The 22967-nt window shown below is 44.4% G+C and overlaps 1 protein-coding gene across 5 annotated transcripts in view; it reads right to left on the bottom strand.

Annotated features, from left to right (window-relative positions):
* Positions 1–2626: 2626 nt before the first annotated feature.
* ercc6l2 (excision repair cross-complementation group 6-like 2) overlaps positions 2627–22967 on the bottom strand; it is a 198597-nt gene continuing 178256 nt past the window's right edge. For 4 of the 5 annotated variants that reach the window (XM_041186693.1, XM_041186695.1, XM_041186697.1 and 1 more), the window contains 3 exons: positions 20465–20619; positions 11973–12157; positions 2627–4270 (listed from right to left, as the gene is read on the bottom strand). In XM_041186693.1, the coding sequence (XP_041042627.1) occupies positions 3280–4270; positions 11973–12157; positions 20465–20619 (1331 nt within the window). In that variant the 3' untranslated portion in view covers positions 2627–3279. The remainder of the gene's footprint in view (positions 4271–11972; positions 12158–20464; positions 20620–22967) is intronic. The other variant, XM_041186696.1, reaches the window with a different exon arrangement.

Here is a 22967-nt window from a genome sequence, read left to right as displayed (position 1 = left end):
CATATTCCTGGAGACTTCATCACATGAGCTCTCACTTTTAATAGCTCTGCCTAGTCAGATAGTCATTTTCCCCATCTCCAATGCTTCCATAACAAATAATCAAAACTATGCAAAGAAAATGAAAAGAAAAAGCATTTTTAACGCCTTGATGATTTTATTCTTAGGGCTTGTAGTAGTGTCCAAGAGGTTTACCTTTAATCTTTGAAGACTCCAGGAAATCTTGGAAAGGTTAGCAACCCTAATTCCAGTGGTCAGGCTGCCAGTTCTCTATAAGATTGTAAGTGAAGTGTTTCTGGTGCCTGTGCTAGAAATATGAGAGATGCTGCAGCTGCATTTCAATATTCTTCATAAATCCAAAACATATATATAAACTGCCCAAGTTTCGTATAACATTTCCCAAGTCTCTGAAGCTCTCATCCAATCTTTGCTGTCATCAGGAATTCCACTCTTTATACAAAACATTTTCAAATTAAGCCTTAAATATCTCCTGCTGAAGATCTTTGCTTGAGCATGTACTTGTAAGTTACTGAGCTGATTTCTCCACACTTTTTTGTGTTCTAAAAGGCTTTAGTCAAACAGGTAGGTTTTAAGAGGGGTCTTAAAAGAGAGTTGGTTGGACACATGGAGAGACTTAGGGTGTGAATTACATAGCATGGGATGCAGGCACCTGAAGTGAAATGATTCAAATTGGGGACGTACAAGAGGCCAAATAAGATACTGAGATCAAATGAGATTTTGGAAGATGTATCTATAACGAAAGCATTGCTGGCTTTTTGTGCTGGTGATCACATGACCTTTAAAATCAAGCAGTGGTTTCATGCAACTTCATTAGAAAATAGTAAATACAAATAAATTTGTATTGCTTTCTAGCAAATTCATTGGCTGCTGGTATTCGTGTGATTGAATTGACTTGCCTTTTTGATAGGTTTCTGGCTTAGCAGTAACAAAGGCACGTTAGGTTAAGGTGTGATTTTATAAATACACAGTAGCCCATTGGTCCCTGACATTTCTGACACTTCTTACTGGTTTGGAGTCTTGTGATTGGCTTGTGGTAAAAGAAATGAGGCTGATAAAAAGTCATTGGTCTTTTGATAGCCACTGGCCAGGTTAAAGAGTGAGAGGTGATCTCAATGAAACAGACAAGATTCTGAGGGAATTTGACAGGATAGACACTGCAAGATAGTTTCCACTGGTTGGAGAATCGAGAACTTGGGGGAACAGTCTCAGGATAAGCGGTCGATCATTTAGGACTGAGTTGAGGAGAAATTTCTTCATTCAGAGTGTTTTGAATCTTTGGAACTCTCTACTAGAGAGTGCTGAATGCTCTGCTGTTGACTATATTTAAGGTTGGGATAGACAGACTTTTGGGGCAGGATCTTCTGGTCGGCGAGCGGGGCCAGGGCCCACTCACCGACGCGTAAACTGACGCGGAAAACCCAACGTCACCCCGCATCACTTCCATTTTCAGGTCGGTAGGGGCGCAGCCGAGTCAGCTGTGTGCCCGCTGACCTGTCGACGGCCTATTGAGGCCATTTCAAAAGTAATTAAACTCATTAACAGACCTGCCTGTCCAACCTTAGGGTTGGTGAGCAGGCTGGGAGCGCTGGAGGGCTTAAGAATAAAGGTTTCAGTCGAAGTGATGGACATGCCCCAACTCATGTGACAGTGTCACATGAAGGGACATGTCAGGCAAATGTTGCTATCATTCACTTAACATTTTAAAATTTGGAGCCGATCTCCCCAAGACAGCACTTAGCCTCAGGGAGATCAGTACGCAATTTCGCATGTGCAAAAGAGCGCACTCTCGGCTGAGGGAATCCCCCCCCAGCCCACACAGGGAGTGCATAGTGCTTCCTGGCGGACATCACGCTGGGTGAGCCTTAATTGGCTGGTCCATATAATGTGGTGCACCGATCGGAGGCGCGCCTGCCCATTCCTGCAGTTCCCCCTTGAAGGGGGGAAAATTTTCCCCTTGGTCTCTCAGGGAATCAAGGGATATGGGGAGCAGGCAGAAAAATGGAACTGAAGCCTAAGATCAGCCATGATCATATTGAATGGTGGAGCAGTCTTGATGGGCTATATGATCCATCTTGTATTCTTGACCATACCAGGAAATAGCAGCATATTCACTTGACATCATTAAGCATTTTCAATTGCTAATTTTGAGGTAAAAACTAAACCTTCCTTCAAAGCTATGTTCCCGGATCCAAAAACAGAACTTAAATTATTTGGGCACAATTCAAAATGTTCTTTCCAACTACTGCAAATTAATAGCAATATGTCTGTGCTGTGATGTTATGGATGCTGGGTCAACTGAAATTTTCATGACATAATGCAAATGTGGGTTATTGGAGTTGAGCTCCGGATCAGCCATGATCTAATTCAGCCTTAAGGGGCTGAATATCTTACCATTCTTCCTATGTTCCTTATATCTTTGAATAGTATAGCATAACTTTTCAGAAATCAATCACTGACAATACAGAAAAGGAGTTTACTGTTTTCAAGTTTATGTATGTAAATGGATTTTCAGCTAAACTCATGCATATTCATTAAAAGGTCCCCTGCATCAGAAAGTTCAATACTATCACCAAGAAGAAAAAAGAATGGACCAAACTGTAAAGGTGTGTCAGGCTCTCTCACATTGCTATTTATATTGTTTTAGACAGATTCACAAGCAAGAACAACCAATGCTGCAAAGCAGCAAGTGACATTCCATATATACTTAAAATAAATACAATAAAAAGGAGATGATCTTTTCCATATAAAATTAAGGCAATGCATAGCAAAAATCCTAAATGATAAAAATGCTCAGATTCTGACAGCAATAGGTCAACTAAAGTAAAACAAGGTATCAATTGTAAAAATGTCCCAAATGATCAGTGTGCAAGGGTGTTCTTGGGTTTCCTTACCATGACCCATTACTGCCAGCCTATGAAATTCAGATATCTTAGCTTTGAAAACAAGCAGAAATAAATTTCTATACAAGAATTTTTCATTTTTATGATTATAATATCTAAATCAGTTAATCTATTATTCATTTGTAGGTTTCTGTCAGTCTTCTCCATCCAGCACTTAGCCTCAGGGAGATCAGTACGCAATTTCGCATGTGCAAAAGAGCGCACTCTCGGCTGAGGGAATCCCCCCCCAGCCCGCACAGGGAGTGCATAGTGCTTCCTGGCGGACATCACGCTGGGTGAGCCTTAATTGGCCGGTCCATATAATATGGTGGTGCACCGATGGGAGGCGTGCCTGCCCATTCCTGCAGTTCCATTTTCACAGTTAATTTGCCAAAAATGTGCCAGATGTTGAGGCACCAGAGTCATCCTTTGGATCACCTTTTTTCCACAAAAACTTCTCATTCTTTTTCCAAAGGGTGCCATCTGACTTTTCTTCTCTTTTCTTTGATTTCAAGGGTGCACTTTCACATAAACTCTCTATCACAGACAAATCTGTTAGTGTACTAACATACTCATTGTTACTTTGATTGAGAACGTCCCAAAAATCTTTTGGTTTGCGTTTTCCTTTTGGGACATTCCCTGAAGTCTTTCTTGGCTGTGCAGTATGGTTCTTCTTTCTCCCAAACAATGTATCTAGTATTGAGGTGTCACCAAGCAGCTCTGTGATTGAACCAGTTTTAGATTGCATTGATTCTTGGTTGTTACCTGACTTGCACTTTGACCTTTCTGTTGGTGGCCCTATCTCTTCATGGTGCTGCTGACATTTCACAGCCTCTCTGGAACTTGTCTCTCTCCTATTTGGTTTATTCTTTGAGAGCGGAGTAGTTGAAGAACTTGAAAAATCCATGTTGATGCTACTGTCAACACCTTCAACAGAATGACTAGAAAATGATTTGTCTGCTGACATTTTATTAATTTTAATAAGGGGCAGTCTTGATTTATGGTCGCATTTTTCTGAAATAACATCATTTTGAGTTTCAAAACATGCAATGGTTTCTTTTAGATGCTCTTTCCTAAAACTTTTTGTTTTGCCACCTGACACTCCTTGAATCAAAGAATTGATTTGGTTTTTTTTCCTACTGTCAGAAAGGTCTGTGGCTGTACAGATCCTTGATCTTTCCACTGTAGCACCATCTTCAAGTGCAGATTCTGGGGACCCGACTGGCATGATGTTGCTTAGTTCTGGATTCTGGGACGTGTAAAACTCACTCAGCATTGTCAGCCGGTGCTGCAAGGTGCTGCTTAAAACACGCTCTGCCAGATCTTCCACAGAGGCCGAGTTGAAAAGCTCAGCCATTTCAGAGAGCTGTTTTCTGTAACAGAAAGACAACAGTTATTTCTTAAAACAAAACTATTAAGTAAACAATTCAATATTTAAAGGTACAGTGAAAAGGTGCTACTTCTTCAAATTCTCTGAATGCTGCCTAAATCACTGTTCCTATCTTCCACCCTACTTCCCTCCACATCCCCCGCTCCCCACCCTCCTTCCCCCGCCAAATGCTTGACATTACAGGTTGGTAAGATTCTGAAGTATCACTCAGCTGATGTCAGCCAATGGCCTAAGTCAGCAAGTGCCTCTGTCAGCAATGTTTTTTTTCATTTGTGAATGCTGTTCCAAAGATATTTTCTAGTTCAGTATAGGTTGTGTATTGCTGAGCGCTTGTCTGGTACAAACTAATAAGTGGTTGAACTCTTTGTGTTGGAATCTTGGAATTAAAAAGCACATTGATCCTGATCAAACTGTGCTGGGTGCTGGCTGCAAATTACTTTAATGCCTTCTTAACCCTGTTGGATCTCCTGTGGGATATTTGCAACTAATTGAGACAAAGGCTGGGATTTTCCGCCCCAGTTCGTGGCAGGCATGTTTGGTGAGGTCGAAGAATCTCGTGAGAAGGCCCGAGTAGCGTTTCTCGACGGCATAAATCCAGGACATGATTGCCACCTCCTCCCATCAATGGTGGGCTGCATTTCCCACCGTCGAAAATCGGGAACTTAGCTGTAATAAATTTGCATCTAAATATTGTGACCACACACCGGAATCATCCCCCCATGTCAAATTTAAATCCTACGTTGGCATGATTTCACGATGGCGTGACTTACAACTGCATTTAAAAGGCATGCACCTGGTGACCTCAACTTTGAGGGGAACTTGGAGGTGAGTGCACACAACTATGTGCAGCACTTGCAATGATCCCAGCAGCTCCATGGATTCTAGGCAGGGGGAGGGACAGGCAAATCCCCACAGCGACTTCTTCGTGGTTGGCTTGTGGTGCTGGGGCAAGGGTGACAGTTTAAAGGGGGAATGGAGAGGATGCAATTTCGGGGCAAGGGCGACAATGCAAAGGGGGAAGGAGGAGAAGGAAATCTCCGGGCAAGGGTGACAGTGTAAAAGGGGAAGAGGAAAAGGCAATCTTGAACCTTGGGGCAAGGGTGACAATGCAGAGGGGGAAGGGGAAAATGCAATCTCAGAGCAAGGGCGACAGTGCTGGGAGGGCGGGGGTGTGGTGGTGGCAGTCATGGCAGCACCGACTGAACTTTGAGCACAAACACATGCAGTTGGGGGGGTGGGGGAGCAGTGGGGAAGTAAACGGCCGGGCTAATGGCAAAGCATGTCTAAGATGGGTACTCCGCTGCAACTGAAAGCGTTTGGCTTTGAGCTCAATTGACATGCTTGGAGTAAGCCTAATCAAGCAACTGTGCCAACTCAAGCAGCATTAATTCCTCACAGTGCCAACGAATGCTCCTCTACTGTTAACTTCTCGTATGCACACTTCAAACTCGAATAAGTGCTGTGATGCTGCAGAAACATTGCGCGACTGGACAAGCCTGAGGATCCAGTTGGGAAAGGTGGCCATTGAACACTGAGGCTGCTCTCCTAGTCCCTTATATTATGTTTCAGTTGACATTGAAAAGTTATCCTCTTGGTGCAAGCAAACCATGAAGCCTTGGAGTCCAGGTTAGGAAAATGTGGTGTAGGGTGGTGCTGAGTGTGGGCATGGCGAACCATCAGGCGCATTAAACACTGGGCATCCATGTGGTGGCCTGGACTCTCCGGCATGCATTAAGGGACCTTGAGAGGCAGTCACAGGCGATGACTGGACCAAGGGTGGTCCTTAGAAGACTTATTGCTGACCCTTGCGTCTCTCTCTTTGATACTGCAGTGAGGAGACCATCAGGAGCATGGAGTCTGGTGATCTCACTGTTTGCCTGATTGCATATAGGCAGGAGAGAAGGAGGAGAAGAATGCGATGGAGATGCCTGGCTCGCCAAAGGGAGGAGCAGTGTTCAGAACACTGAAGACCAAGGGGCGGCATGGCCTCCTCTGCACGCAGAGGATGAACCCCACAGAGTCGTTGCTCATAGACACATCGCTAGACCCAGGGTCTATTGACGGCGGATGTGCTACCTGCAGATGAGGGAGAACTAGTGTCACTGATGCCTGTGCATGTAAAGGGAACCTTTATGCCACCTTCTGAGGATTTGGCGCCATGAGGACTCGGAAGGCATCCACTGCCATTGTATACAATTTCTACAGCAGTGGCTCCTTCCAGAGCTCCACTGAGGACCTTTGCTGGATCTCGCATGCCTCCACCCAGAAATGTATCCAGGAGGTCACAGGCACCCTTTTTGCCAAGGGTCAATTGACCTTTGTCAGCTTCGACAGAGATCAGGCAAGCCAGGAAGCAAAAGCACTGGGATTACCGGATTCCCTCAGGTTCAAGATGCCATCAACTACACTTACGTGGCTCTTAAATCTCCGTGGCAACAAGCAGTCCAGTATGTGAACCACAAAGGTTCCCACTCTCTCAATTTTCAACCATAACAAATGGAGCATGCAGATGTGTGCAAGATGCCCCAGAAGCGTCCACAACTTGTACACCCTCAGCAGATCTTAGATCCATGACATCTCCCAGGGACCATACAGGATGCAGGGTTGGCTCTTCAGGGACAAGGGCTACCTGCAAAGGGTGTGGCTGATGATGCCTGTGTGGCAGACTCAGACTCCTGGTGAGAGAAGGTACAACGAGGCTCATGCCGCCACCCGGGGTTTGATTGTGCACATCATTGGCATCCTGAAAATGAGGTTCTGGTGTCTGGAGAGATCTGGCAAAGCTCTGCAGTACACTCCCCAAAGGGTGTCACACATCATGGTGGAGTTGAGGGTGATGAGGTCTTGAAAGGCGAGGGTGCAAACGATGAGGCCATTGCACTAGCCAAGACGAGGCAGGCATTGTTGTGAGGCCTTAATTGCCACAAAATTCCAGGAGGAAGATGTTGAGATGCAGTGAGGACACTCCTGAGATCTCCATATTGCATCTGGGAACGTCTGACGCTTGTCTGGCTGAGGGCAGCGCACATATACTCTGTGAAGAGGCTCATATCATCAAGACACTGCTGAGATACAGTGGCCAAATGGACTTTAAGACAACTTGGTTCTTTGGCAGGCTTCATCACCTGTTCCCTTCAGCACCACACCTTCACCTGTCAGGAATGATGTCAAGATGGTGGGGCAGCCTCACCTCTAAGGTGCTGAGAGCACGCAGAGAACATCACGGAACCCAGTGACGCTTGGGTATGAGATTTGTGCAGTAAACATAAGCCACATGGAGGTGCACGCAACACTAACTTGGACAGTGACTTTGAAGCCGGACAATCACTGTGCTAAGAAAGTTACACATTGCACAGGGGAAAGGCCCTGTCAACGACAGTAACCTTCGTTTTGTGCAGGAAACAAGGTTTCACACCTGATTGACACAAACACTGCTCAACATAACAAGGAGCCATAGACGAGGAGACATTATTGGGAGTGTATTTACAATGGTCAACATTAAGAACAGGTGATTAATGTCCATGCCCATGTTGTGCAACTAAATCTTCTTGACCTTTCTAACCCTGCTACTATGTCTTGATGCTCCCTGACATGCACAGTGGAGGTGGAGGTGGCCTGCTGCTGCTATGCCCTATTGTCTGTTGAGATGACCTTGGTGGGCGTCCTCTGGAGGGCCAAGACCTGGAGGTGCCCAGCCTGCTTTCAGAGTCCTGCTGTGTGGCAGTGGTACACTCCTCGGCCTGTGGAGCTGGAGTTGCTGGGGTCACAGGAAGAGAGGATTCTGATGGGCCGGACACTCTTAAGAGTCACCTGGGTGGATGGCACCAGTATGTGCACCTGCTGATCCTCCTCATTATGGGTGTCGGAGGGGCCCTGTCTGTCTCCTTGAGAGGATGGGGCAGCTGGGGTGAGCTCAAGATGCCCTGCCACCCTCTTGCGTTGATACTGATGGATGCCTGCTTGTACCTCAGTAATGGAATGCAGCTCCTGCAGCGGTACAGGACCATTGTCCTGGACCAAGGTGTCCATGGCAGCCGCCATCCTATCAGTGTTGACCTCATTGCATTGGCTTGCCAGCACTATCAACTAAAACTGAAGGCAAACGGACTCCTCAATTGAGTCTTGCAATCTGAGGATTGCAGTGGACAGATGTTCCTGAGCTTGCCTTTGCAGCTTCAGCAACTGAGGTATGACTGATCCACAGGCTCCTCACCTGACTCAGGCTCAGCAGAATTCTGGCTTCCAGCAGTCCTCCTAGTGCTGGAAACCTGAAAATTCCCTGCCTCTGCCGACTGTGGATCAGACAGTACGATGTGCTCACTAGATTGTGATCCCGAGGCTACTCTAAAATTAAGTCCCACTGAGGTGTGTGTCTCTGCACTGGTGGAGGGTGTGGGTGAGCGCTGTGATGGGTCTTCAAAGGCAGTGTCTGCGGATACGTCTTCCGTTGTGTCCTCAGGGCTGGAGTCGAGGACCTGATTCGTGGACCCTCTTGGCTGATTCCAAGATGTGCCTCTGGAGGCAAGGTTGTCTGATGGATGTTGCACTGCTGGATCCTCACTTGGTTGAGCGTCGCTGACCTCACTGTCAGCACAGGAACGGTCTAGATTATCATCGGCCAGCTGGATGGCTCTATTTTCAAAGTCCTTGAGAACCCTGATGTGAGGCATTCCTCCACCAGTCTGCGACCCTCCCTTTTGTTGAATGCCAGCTTATCCTGCATGAATACAGATGGAGAAAGCGTATGTAGGATGCCTGCCAGGTCAGATGAGAAGGATGCCTGGCATATGTGGATGCTCAGTGGTGCCATGGACGGGATGAGGACATGATCCACAGGGCAGATGAAGGTGCATGTGAGAGAGTGAATGGTGATGTCCCTTGAACTGGCAATGAGTGAGATCCCTGTGTATGTGTGATGGGTTTATGAAGCAATGGGTTGAGAGTGATGAGAAGAGTGATTTACCCTGGCGGAACAGAGGAGATCATTCATCCTCTTTCAGCACTGGACGGCTGTGCTCTTTTGCTGGCACTGACCACTGCTTCCCATGCTGAATTGGTGACCTTATTTGTTGGTCTTCGCCCAGAGCGAGGGATAGAGGACTTTGCAGCAGGCCTCTACTGCATCCAGTAGGCACTCGAGGGAGGCACCACTAAATTTTGGGGAAACATGTTTCCTCCCTTTGGCAGCCATGAATCTCCAGCAGCTTCCAATCCCTTAGAGAGTGCTAGCTCTGTGCAGGGATGCCATTTAAATGTGGTGCCCGGATTACTGAAGGCCTGAGGTGACAGCGGGGCGGGCGAATCTGAGGTTGTCCTGCCAAGGATCCAATGTGAAACCTGTGCTTCTGAATTTTTTCAATAAAGTGCCATATGATACGGCATAAAAAGCTGCCATTGCTGTCGGCACGTCAGATGCTGCTTTCCCTGCCCGATATTGGACTTTGCCGATTTCTGGAACAATTCCACCCGAAGATTAATCCTATCAGGTGAATTGTTTCCCAAAGCTTTGTAACTGTTGGAGACATGGAGGTGGGATGGTGGGGAGTGGAGAAGATTACACTGTACTGGAGAAGCTGAAGATTACTGAAATCATGTGATACTTTTCAATCCCCACATTAGTATCACCCGTTCACCTAGTGCACAAATACATGTTCATAATACTTCAGTCATATTGCTTTCCAAATGTAAAATAATTTCTATTTTTTCTCTCTAAATAATTTGACGTTATTCGGGGTGAATATCATTATGGGCAGAATTTTGCCCTTGGTGGGGGAGTACTTGGCGGGGACGGGCAGGGCAGTAGGGAGACCGACCGCTGCCTATGACTGGCACTGCACCGCTCAGCGCTGTCTGTGACTGGCACTGCACCGCTCAGCGCTGCCTGTGACTGGCACTGCACCGCTCAGCGCTGCCTGTGACTGGCACTGCACCGCTCAGCGCTGCCTGTGAATGGCACTGCACCACTCAGCCTATTCTAAGTGTTTATTATACAGGTTGCGACACATTCGTATTGTAAGGAAATAATATATGGCAAGAGCTGAAAAGAAAGCTGTACTTTAAATCTTGTTTAAGGAACAAATGAGAAGCCATTCAAGCTTGAAGCTTGTGGCTTATTATCCCATTCAAACCCTTTCTTATTAAATTTCAGTCTTATCATTTACTTTCAACCAGCTATGGTTCAATAAATCAAATACACAGAATGCATGTAAAGACATGACCAGATCATGACATAATCAAGATTCAGAGTTTAGGCAAGGCCGTGAATATTTTAGATTATACATGAGGGAGAAAGAAATAGAGGTTGTACTTACAGCGTTAGATGAAGCAGGGTGGGATGAGGCTTGTGTGCAGCATAAATACAGACACAAACCAGATGGGCTGAATAGCCTGCCTCTGTGCTGTCAATGCTATGTATTTTCTGTTCTCCTGTTGATATAAGCTAAAGTTCCACCGTGGTACGGACCAGAATGTGTTTCTAAGCAAGATTATGTTTGCCTAACCAGGATGCAGCAAGTCCTATTACCAGTTAGCACACAGTGATAACAAAATACTAGACTTCTATTGATATATCCTTTCTCTCTCTCTCCCCGTTTCTCTCTCTTTCTCTCTTCCCCCCACTCCCCAAACTTTCTCTCCAGCTGGCTCAGCTGTCACTCAGACATGGGATCCAGTGCTTTTTATTGCAATTAGCAATGGTGCAGGAAGTTTAAGAATTCCTCTATCACCTCTTGGATTAGTAAAAGAAACACAGCAATAGAAAGAAAGGTTTCCTGTCACTTGCTACCAGTTTAATGTGCTGGTATTATTTTCGGATCTATGGCTAATCCTATTTGTAAGTTCCCTCTGTGATGCTGGGCAAAAAAAAAATACCAGAGAATGCTTGCACAGCTGCACCACCGGGTCTCGAGTAGAGACTGCTGTATCTGCATCCCTACCTTCAGAACCTGTGTGGGCTGCATGCATTATTCAGCACAGCACTACTGAACATAAACAAAAAACTGACCAGAACACATATGTGGCCTTTCAGCTCACCCATGATTACAAATAAAGACTCAATTTTCATTTACCATATGCTTTCACAACCATTATTGCTCAATTATGGTGACGGCTGTTGAAACAAGATTTCTTGAATCAGTGATCTAGAGAGCAAAAGCCCCAAATCCTGTACAAAGTTCCTTACAAAGATAAGATTCACAAAGAACATACTGTGGCAATGTAGTCAGAAATGAGAGGAAGCATAATGGCTTCTGGGAAAGTACTGGCCTATTCTCAAAATGAGCCACTTGCTATTCAGTCTGCATATTCCTTGCCTGGTTCTGCAGGTGTAACTACCTTTGACAGACCCTGTACTCTGCTATCTTTACCACTGCTTGCCAACTGAATAGAAACAAAATGGTGAGTGGAAGAATAGGTTAAGCATTTCCTATACATTCTGTAGCTGTCCCATTATTTGGCAAATACATTAATTTGGTATACTTAGTGAGAATGGTCTGAGCTCACATAATCACATTACCAGAGTGTCCAATTTCTTTCTGGACTCTTGCACACAGAAGATAAAGAAGCCCCTGAAGTGTTACCTTCAGGTAGAAGTATTATATAGCCAGAGAGATAATGAGCACAGCTGCCTTAACAAAGAGGAAGTGGAGCCCTTTTGACCTCTGACCTGTGTCTTCTGGTTCACTCACCTACAGATTCCTTTGGATGTTTGTCCAATCAAGAAGGTACTGCCACCTGCTCGGTGCACCTTCCTCTCTGTCTGAGTGACAGGATGCATAAGTGGGAGGGGAGGTAACTTTTGACCTTTGTTCGTTTGGTGTTGCTGGGAAGATTTTGGAGGGGAACAAAGCACTTTATCAGGTTTTTGAAGTATCTAAAATAAAAATAGAAGTCAAATACTTTTAAGAATAAGGTCTTAAAATGTTACACAGGATTCAATGTGCTCCCATAATCAGATAAACAAGTAATTGATCTAAGCACAGACTTCCCAAATCTCTTCCAACTTCACCTAACATTGTTTAGAATTCCTAAGTGAGGCAAAATGCAACACTTGAAATAAAATTTAACCCATTTAGTTTTCCTTAGTGATCTGCATATTGAACACAAGTAAACCCTCTGATACATTTTACTTAAAGTCTGTGTTGTACATAATCTAGTTGCACTTATATAAAATATATAGAGCCATAGGGCAGAATTTTGCCCTTGATGGGCGGGCGGACCCCTCCGGCTCGGCGGCGGGTGGGCAGCCAAACTCTGCCACCGAAACAGGGCCCGCCGCCATTTTGAGTGGGCGGGCCAATTAAGGCTCGCCCAGTGGCCTGCCCGACAGGAAGTGCTATGTGCTTCCTGTGCGGGGGGGTGGAGGGATTCCCCAACTGTCAAAGTGTGCTCTTTCGCGCATGTGCTAAGACTAAGTGCTGTCTCAGGGAGATTACTGACAGTGTCAAAAACATTAAAAATAGAAAAATATAAAAATGTCACATGAGGGGGACATGTTAATAATTTTAATATAAAATTTTTTATATTTTTCTATTTTTAATGTTTTAATTTTACATGAGATGGGACATGTTAATAAAAAGGACATAAACTTTATTAAAGCTTTTCAAAACGGACATGAAATCTCATCTCGCCAGTGGATGAGGTTTCATGTATTATCAGGAGCTCGCTGGGGCTCCTGGCCTGACCGCCAGCCTTAAGGTTGGACGGGCAGGGTCTTTAATTATCTTAATGACCCTGTCAATGGCCTCAATTGGCCATTGACAGGTCGGCGGTTGGACAGCTGATTTCGCTGTCCATCTGCCTTCCTAAAAATTTAAAGGGACCGGGATGAAGTTGGGGGTTTCTCCCAACGTCATCCTGTGTCATTTTCCCATCGGTGAGCGGGCCCCGCCCTCAAATCGCCAACAGGAAAATTCTGGCCATAACTTCCTCGGAGTGGCAATCAGCATTGGATCGCCATTCTGTGCCCAATTACTTAGGGAAATTTCTTCTGTGCCTGGCTTACCTAGCCTTCCAAGTCAGGCTGGGCAAGATCCAGGTAGCGCAGCTGACTCTGAAGCCCAGCATTGCAGTCCAGCAGAGTTGGATTGAAGAAGCACACGTCGCTTTTTTACAGCACTAGCTGCCGTAAACCAGGTAAGTTTAAAGGTCCCATTGAAATTGACAGGCCAGGGCGAAGCTAAGTCTCTAAGTTAAGTGGATAGGATTTGGGGGTGTGGGGGAACAGAGGTCAGTTGGGGGTGGGGATGAGTTGGACATCAGGGGGTGGTGGGAAGGATGTTTGACACCAGGGTGGGGGGTCAGACACCGTGGGAATAGGGTTGCCAGACATCGGAGGGAGTCGGACATTATGGGGTGTAGGGAGGGTGGGAGATTGGTTGGGGGGCACAGTGGGGGTCGGACATCAAGGGGAGATTGGGGGTGTTGGACATTGGTGGGGGGAGGTGAGGAGGTTTGGACATCAGGGAGAGTTTGGACATCGTGGGGGTTGGGTTGGAGTCAAACATCGGGGTGGGTGTTGGACATCTGGGGGATTTGGAGGTCAGGATGGGAATGCCTGGTCAGGTTAGAAACGGCCTGCGAAAGGGGGCTGGATGAGAGGGGTACAGGTAGATCCGGTCAGGTAGATCCATCCACGGGAGAGATTTCATGAAGGGTTTCTAGCATTAATAAATACTTTCTGAATATTTGAAAAACATGTCCCAGCTCATGTGATGCTGTCACATGAGGGGACATGTGTAAATGATTTTTTTAGCCTCTTTGTTTAAAATTAATATTATGAAATTAATCTCCCTGAGGCAGCTCTGTGCCTCAGGGAGATTTCTGTGCTCTTTCGCACGTATGCCCCAATTCTCCCTCCTCCCCCCGCCCGCACAGGTAGCACTGAGCGCTTTCGGGCGCATGTCACTCTGGACGGGCCTTAACTGGCTCATCCATGCCAAATGGCAGCGTGCAGCCAATCACCCAGCGGCAATCGGCTCTCTGCCCGCCCGCACCCGCTCTCGACTGGCCTGACCGATAGGAAGAAAATTCTCCCCCATGGAATCATCTTACTCTTTAACTCTACCAAACATTTTCACAGTTAGAAATGATACGTCCATCTGAGGATCGCCCTGTTTGCTAATAGCCATTATAAATCTCCCTTCAATCCATAAAGTAATGTCGGCATAATGAATTACATCAGAGGTAACTGTGAGATAATTAACAGCAATATCAGAAAGTGGTCTTAGTACATGTTCCCAATCACTGACTGTTCTAATCCATGCTGCTGGCAGGAGATGGATTCTGTCAGTGAAAGACTAGTTAAGGATATTGATATTGGCACAATTACCAGTTGAGGGGAAGCAAACCATATTGCTGAGTTTGCGCTTTGTACATGCAATGTGTTCTTTCTGTCCATATAATTTGGAATACCATGAGCTGGAAGGACAGAAAGATTGAATCAATTCTATAACATCGCTGCAGCTATCAGGTTACATTTCTTTGTTTGCAGACTCTTAGAGGGCCAAATCTCCCTTTAGTGTTGAAAACTTTAACAATATATCCCAGTAAGTTTATGTCATTACAGTAAACCATCAAGAGAAGCAATAAAAAAGATTCAGGAACAAACATGGCTCAGCAGAATTATTAACCAACCCAAAAATTCCCATTCTGTGTAACAAGGGGAGGAAACATAAGTACATTTGGTCCTGGTGTTTCAGGAGAATTGCACTGGTTGGGATTAAAGTAAATATGGAACCCTGCTAAGATCCATACAAAGGTCTCTCCCGGTGCCTTAACTATTTAGTTGGTGACCCCAATTACTTTTGTTTCATACAGGTAAAAATTCATAGAGAACAACAGAAAGCCATGTGGTGATAAAGAGGGAGCGGTATTGCTGCTAGTTTTGTTCAATGAAATAACACTTTTAAAAAAAAATTGGCAACTTAATTCTGAGCACAAAAAGCCAGAATACACGATGCACTGTTTTACAATAATGCAGTCTATTGCATTGCTGCTGCAATACACATCGAAAACCTATTGCTTTCACATTGGCTTTGTTTCTATTAAATTCTGGAAGACCTGCACCAGATTTGCCCATCGACGGAAAATCAGTCTGCCACAATCAGAATTAAAACAAGGTTATAATAAAAGCAGTCCAACTTGTAGCATATGCAGCTATATCAAATGTGTTACTTGGCATAAAGCTTAACAATCGACCCCACGTTAGAGGAAGTTTGTGGGCTATATTGAATACAGCTACTAAGCATGTGTGCAAAGTAGTACATTTCTTCTGCATTTTGTTACAATTGGTAATACAAGATAAAATCTGATATTGTGTGTGCCAAGTTTTTACTGGCAGTTGTTTTCTTGTTTTATGATCAAAATCTGGTGAAATAAAATGAACTCCTGAGAGTTGATGGATATTGAAAGATGGACCAACTTCCATATGTAACCAACAAAAAGGGGGCTAAATCAGCTTTCCATTTGTTGAATAAGAGTGAAATGTTTTAAGAGGTTAATTAAAAATCTGCTGCTCAGACCAATATTAAAAACTAAGTACTGACATCAGGCTGAATAACTCCACTAAGTCATTTCCATCATTAAGTCACCAATCCTGACAATCTGAATAAAAATATTAAAAATTGTTATCAAAAAACAGGATCAGACGGGATGAAGAAATCTTAAAAATAAGTATAGTTCTTTTTTAAACGATTTTTTGAAAATACACTTTTAGTGACCTTCATTTCAAAAAATTATATTTGAAACTTGTCAAACAAAACTTATGCGTTTGGCATAGTTGTGTGGACGTGCTCAGAATGTCTGCTGTCTACGGACGGGAAGTTTGCAATAGACAATGGCTTTCTGTCACACAACACCTCAACAACAAGAAGCATGATTTGAGGATTTACTGCTAATCTAGGTTTGTTGCAAGTCTTCTCCTGATTTTCTTTATCAACTCCTGCTGTGAACACAATGGGCTATAAAAATATTTGTCAGATTAGGCCATGTTTTGTTTAAATGTGCAAAACCAATGTTAACCTATAATTAAAGCAGATATAGGACTGGATTTTCCTGTCCTGTCAGGTGCCAAAGTGCGTTGGGTGGGCTTTAAAAATGGTGGGTGGGACCCGGTTCCAAGATTCCCACCCCCATTTCCAGCATCAGCAATTTTTAGCAGCATGGGGTAAGGGAGCAGGTCAGGAGCCCCCATGCTGCCAGCTCCATTGTAGAAGTGGGCATTTCAGACTTATTCCAATTTTCATGGGGCACAATTTTACAGCAGTGGGATTTTACGTTCCCGCCGAAGCCAATGAGGTTTAGCATATCTCACCGCATTTTATGGCCCTGTCCCCACTGAAATGGGGCCGTAAAATTCTGCCATGGAGTTGGGACAGTTTTGGAAGGTGACTTGACTCACACCATGCAGAGGTGTCATGAACCATTGTTTGGAGTCGGGAACAGTATGAAAGGTAAATTCGGAAGATGTTGCCAACTTCATGGGCTGAATTTTGCCGTTGGCGAGGCCCGCTCACCGACATGTAAAATGACGCAGGATGATGTCGGGGGGAACCTTAAGGTTGGCGGGCAGGCCAGGAGTCCGGGTGGAAAATAGAAAAAACATGAAATCTCATCCACCGGCGGCATGAGGTTTCATGTAGGGATTTAAAAAGTTTAATAAAGTTTTAGTGTAATTAATGAACTTGTCCCATCTCATGTGACATTGTCACATGAGGGGGACAAGTTAAGGATTTTTTTTTCTAATTTTAACGTTTTTAAAAGTGTAAGTGATCTCCCTGAGGCAGCACTTAGCCTCAGGGAGATGTGCGCTCTTTCGTGCGCATGCGTGAAAGAGCGCACTCTTGCTTTTGGGGAATCCCCCCCGCCCACACAGGAAGCGCATAGCACTTCCCGCTGGGCGTCACGCTGGGCGGGCCTTAATTGGCCCGCCCACGTAAAATTCTGCCCCATATGTCATAATGAAATGCTGTATCATAAGTTATTTATGTTTTAATACAGCGAGTGACTAAAGGACTTTGTTTTGAACATGTAAGTGACCATTAAATAATGTGTTTGCCAGGTTGTCACTTTTGACATCTGGCAAGCTGTGAAGGCAATGAACAGCATTATGAAAGTGGAAAAAGTCTTCAGATACATTAGAGTACATTATCCATGTATTAAGTGCTATTCTGCATTGTTAAATCATGAAATCCAGATCTGATGTTGTGAAATGTGCCCTGAGGTTTCGATTTTTTCCTTTAAGTTCAGCTTAGCCATCTGGTTGGCTGTTTCAAAGCTTTAACAGGTGGCTGAGCTTCTGTCTGTCTTCAAAGGCTTTAATGGATTCAGCTCAGGAGGGTCTATTGACACAACTGCTCAATGTAATCTTAGTATGAATGTTTGGCTGACTTCCAAACCCACTAATACATTCTGCTCAGCGTGGGTTATTGATCGCGCTGTCAGAGACAATGTGAGCTTGGTGATTTTAACAGGTTTATGAGCTGTTCAGAGGATTGTTTTTTAAATTGAATTCAAATAATGCTTGTTCCTTTTGACTGCTCTATGAGCTTCTAAGACGATTATGCTTTTTCAAATAGATATTCAAATACGGTTAGTTTATTTTAACAAATCTATGAGCTTTTCAAAGACTTCGCAATGTTATTATAGAGCTCATCAGTTCTCTTGATGGTTGATACTGGGTGAGGGGATTGTTTGGGTATGGGGTGGGATCAGGGGGAGTATGGGGCAGAATGGGGGTGGGGGTGTAAGGCATTGAGGGTTGGGGGTCTCACAATCATCTCCAGAACCGGGTCGATATCTCAGTGAATGGAGGTGGGCCTTTTAACTTGGCTGCCTTGACATTGGCCCGCCTCTGTATCAGGCCTGCTGCTGACTGCAGCCCATTCCTGACTCCCTGCCATGAAAACAGTGGGCACTGCCAGTCTGGAAGCGGGATTGTGGCGTCGGGAAATTGCCCAACTTTCGATTGCCACCGCCAAGTTGAAAATCTGCCCATACTTTTCTGACCTCTGACATGGTCAAGGGCACATACCAAATTAATGATGTAATATCACAGCTAGCAGAAGGCGGCAGGACGGGAACCCCTCGCTCTTTGATATCACATTTCTACTGCCATAGAAAATAATCTTGAGCAGATTTGCAGTCTTTGTAATTCACTTTCCCTTCTCTAAATAAACTATTTATTTTGCATGAAGTAATTCAATTACAACAGAGGTGCTGCTTACCTCCAAAAAATACTTTATTAAACAGGGAAATAAATGTTCTTGGGAACATAGGTACAGGACTAGGCCATTCAGCCCTCGAGCCTGTTCTGCCATTCAATTAGGTCATGCCTGATCTGTATCTTAACTCCATCTACCTGCCTAGGTTCTATAACCTTTCACACCCATGCCTGACAAAAACACAGCTGTATTTATCAAGAGACTCCAGCTTGCTGTTACCAACCTACCTTCAGTACTTTGAAGGCTTTTCAAATATCTTGTTTTATCACATAAACCTTTAGACAATTCCTCAGATTTTTAAAATTTAAAATGGACAGGTTGGACAATATTAGAGTAATACTGCTTTGGGAAATCTACCACTCATACCACTAGGATGTACTAGAATTGGTCCAGGGGTGATGATTGGTCTGGAAAATCTGGGGTTTCTCTGCTTAGAGTAGAGAAGGCTAAGAGAGGATTTGATAGAGTTGTTTAAAATCATGAAGGGTTTAGATAGAATAAATAAAGAGCAATTGTTTCCAATAGTTGGAGAGTTGATAACCAAAGGGCTAGATTTAAGATGATTGGCAAAAGAATTAGAAATGGCATTAAGAAAAACCTTTTTATTCACCAAGTGGTTAGGATTTGAAATGTACTACCTGATAAGGTGGTGGACACAGATTCAATAGTAGCCTTCAGAAAGGAATTGAATAAATACTTGGACGAATAGAAGAAAAAGATACAAGGATCCTGAAAGAGCAGGGGAGTGGGACTAATTGGATTCTCTTCAAAAGCACCGGTGCAGGCTCAATGGGCCAAATGGCCTCCTTGTGTGCTGTAACAATTCTGTGATTCTCGTTTTAAATTTCCATTTCCTGCCTCTACTATCAGACTAAATTGAGCTCTTGTGGCATCAGTAGTTTTATTAAAATAAAGAAAATTCACGTAACAAAAAGTTAAAGAAAAATTACTCCTGTAAGGAAAAGGGTTCATCCAGCACTCTTAAAAGCACAGCTGAGAGCAGGAAATGCACTTTGGAAAGCATAATGGCCCAGATTTTGTGGGTGTTTTTGACAGTGAACGGTCAGCGTTCACCATCATTACCCCTCTGAAATTGATCACAACTTCAGGATTTAGTGGAAGTGCAGATTAACACAGAAATCCTTAAGTTGCGGTCTGTCACTCATTGCTCCACCACTGTGCACTCCTCCCTAGAGCCAGTAACCATTGACATCAGTTGATATGGTGAGAGTTCCCACTTTTCTGCTCACATATCGCTTTTAGAAATACCATAAAAAGTTACACTTTATTCAATCAAATATAACTGGGTTTCAACAGCAATCTGAGTAATAATTAACCCTAGAAAGCAGACCTGACCTTGAATAAAATAATACTGTGTTTTTAAATTTCAAATGGCAATTAATTGCAAGAGTTTTTAAATTAAACTTTTTCAATTTCTTCAAACTTCATCATGAAATTTCAGCTTCTACCTTGACTCCATCTGCATGCCCATTTTTATTTTGCTGTATATATAATTTTTAAAAAGTGGCTTAATTTCAGTGCTTTTAATTTCCTGGTTGGTGGTTGTGAGAATTTTTTACATGTGATTGACTGCTTGGACAGCTTGATAACATCACTGCAACTCCCCGCTGGGAATCCCCATTAAAGAATGCTGCAATTTACAGCATGGCGAGGGAGGTAACATTCTCACCACAGAGATCACTAGATCTCTCAGTGAGACTTTCTTCAAGGTCAGTGGTGAGTGCCTTTGCTTCGCTGCTGACCACAAAATCCAGGCCAACAGAGAATGCCAAACCCATGAAAATCTAGCCAGATCATCTCAGAACCAGTATTAACTCCCTCCAGTAATTGGGGTTAGTCACCTTTATTAATGAGATTCTATAAACTCATGAATAAAATTATTAAATGGTGTAAAGCAATTAATGTACATAAATTGATACTGTTCACTGCCATTTTACCTGACTGGTGTGGACTGCTACATTGGCAGGAATCTGGGAATATTGTTTTAGCTCAAATACATCACGAATTGCATTATGACTCATTTGATTTTCAGCCTTGCTGGATCCAATCACATGTTGGTTCGAATGAATGAAAGCCACTTCCTGTACATCACCTAATAATTGGAACATTAAATATCAGTTAACAGTAACCCTGTCACTTAAAACAACTTTAAAGAAACAAGTATCTCTCAGGAAAACAAGTCACGTACCTTGCACAGCAGTTTCATATAAAAGTGGAACATTTCTGATTTACCTCTTTCACCGAGTTGGGTTAATTCAAATCCACTTTACACTGGCGGAAGAATTATTAGTTAAAATGCAATATGGTGCTCCTCAGTTCATCAAAATGGGCCTGAGTGTTGGAAACCCAGGCAGTCAGTTCTCATTTACTTTACTATACATGTCAGAGACTTGAGGCAACCCATGGGGCAGAATTTTCTGCCTGCCGGGCGGGCGGGCTCAACCAAATCTCTGGAGGGCGGGGGAGCCGATCCCTGCCGTGGGTGGGCCAATTAAGGCCCGCCCAGCATGTTGTCCTCCGGGAAGCGCTATGCACTGCCTGTGCGGGCGGGAGGGAATTCGCCAAAAGCGAGAGTGCGCTCTTTCGCGCATGCGCACGAAAGAGTGCGCATCTCCCTGAGGCTAAGTGCTGCCTCAGGGAGATCAATTACACTAAAACTTTATTAAACTTTTTAAATCCCTACATGAAACCTCATCCCGCTGGTGGATGATGTTTCATGTTTTTTTCTATTTGCCGCCAGGGCTCCTGGCCTTAAGGTTGGACGGGCAGGTCCTTTAATTGTTTCAATGATCCTGTCAATGGCCTCAATTGGCCATTTGCAGGTTGGCGGGTGGACAGCTGATTTTGCTGTGCCCCCACCTTCCTGAAAATTTAAATGGGGCAGGATGATGCCGGGGGATCCCCCCCCGCCACCGACATCATCCCATGTCATTTTATGCATCGGAGCAGGCCTCGCCCCCTGCTCCACACGGCAAAATTCAGCCCATGCCCTGTGATAAAATCAGACTGCTAACATCCTTGTATTTATTCAGAAAAGGTCTCCAAACCATTTGTATGCAATGCACATTATTTATTTCTGCAAGGATATGACTTCTTTAATACAATTTAATGGAAACATCATTTTAAATCTTTACCAAACTTGTCATATTCTGTTGTAGATCTGGCCTGACTGATTCCAAGGCCAGAAACGTATCCATGTCAGGTGGGCTGGGCGGGCCGGTCGGGAGTGGGTGTGGAGTTGATCGCCACCTGCGATTGGCTGTGTGCCGCCGTTTTACGTGGGCGGGCCAATTAAGGCCCACCCAGCGTGACGCACGGCCAGTAGCGCTCAGCGTTACGTATGCGGGCGGGGGGAGGAGGGAGAGTCGGGGCCTGAGCTTTTCCGCGCATGACATTAAATTAATTAAATAAAGCATTTATAAAGTTATCTAAGCATGTCCCCTCATGTGACATGTTCTTATATTTTGCGAATTTAAAAAAAATATTTAATAAAGCCTTCAGGAAACCTCATCCTGCCCGTGAATGAGGCTGCCTGAAAAATGTGAAGGCTGCTTGGGCTCTTCGCCTGCCCGCCAACCTTAAGGTCGGACAGGCAGCATTGTTAATAAGCTTGATTACTTTTTAATGGCCTTAATAGGCCTCTGGCGTGCGCCCGCCGAACGAAAGATCGAAATGACGTGTGATGACATCGAGGCGCATGCCCGACATCATCGCGCATCATTTCGCGTGTCAGGCCTGCCCCCACAAGCCGACGGCAATATTCTGGCCCCATTATCAGCTGCAATTGAATAGACAAACAGCAATCCAAATTAAGGAAACAATTTTTTTTAAAGTTGGAGCAGCAAGCCGCTTCATTGTTTTTATCCTAGCTGAGATGCTTATGCGTCATACAAATTCAGCACTGCGGACCTTAAATCTGGTGCATTCACACTGTGGTAGTTTTTGTTTTGCAATTATAGGGGTAGATTTTGGGCCCAGACTTGGCAATGGCAGTGCACGCCTGAACCAAGAGGGCCAAGGATAACCAGGAACTGGTCTTTGAGCCTTATCTACATATTTGGGACAACCTGGATTTTGCTGGATGCTGCTGTGAGCAACCCAGGAGACAAATCATAATGTCATTAAAAAAAATACTCTGAAGACTTTTGTTTAGAAATTACAAAAATATTAGACAAGAAATAAAGGTGTTTGACTGGATAGAGTGGTTGGAAGCAGGAGGTCATGTGATGAGAGCTCCGTGAGTATGTCCAGCCACAGTTGGCAATCCTATGTGGGAAAGCAGATGGTGCCAAGACTTGTCTCCATATTGGTCACCTGGTCAGAGTACTCTTCTTTACAAAACAAACAACTTGTTTTTGATCACTGGCCACAGGGTCTGCTGAAGAATTGTGAATTGGGCTCTGCTCACTGGTAACTAATTGTACTCAGGGGTCCTTTAGG

Source organism: Carcharodon carcharias, chromosome 4 (assembly GCF_017639515.1).
Source record: "Carcharodon carcharias isolate sCarCar2 chromosome 4, sCarCar2.pri, whole genome shotgun sequence".
Taxonomy (NCBI): Eukaryota; Metazoa; Chordata; class Chondrichthyes; order Lamniformes; family Lamnidae; genus Carcharodon; species Carcharodon carcharias.
Note: the sequence above shows the minus strand (reverse complement) of the source record. Positions and strands in the feature narration are given on the sequence as shown.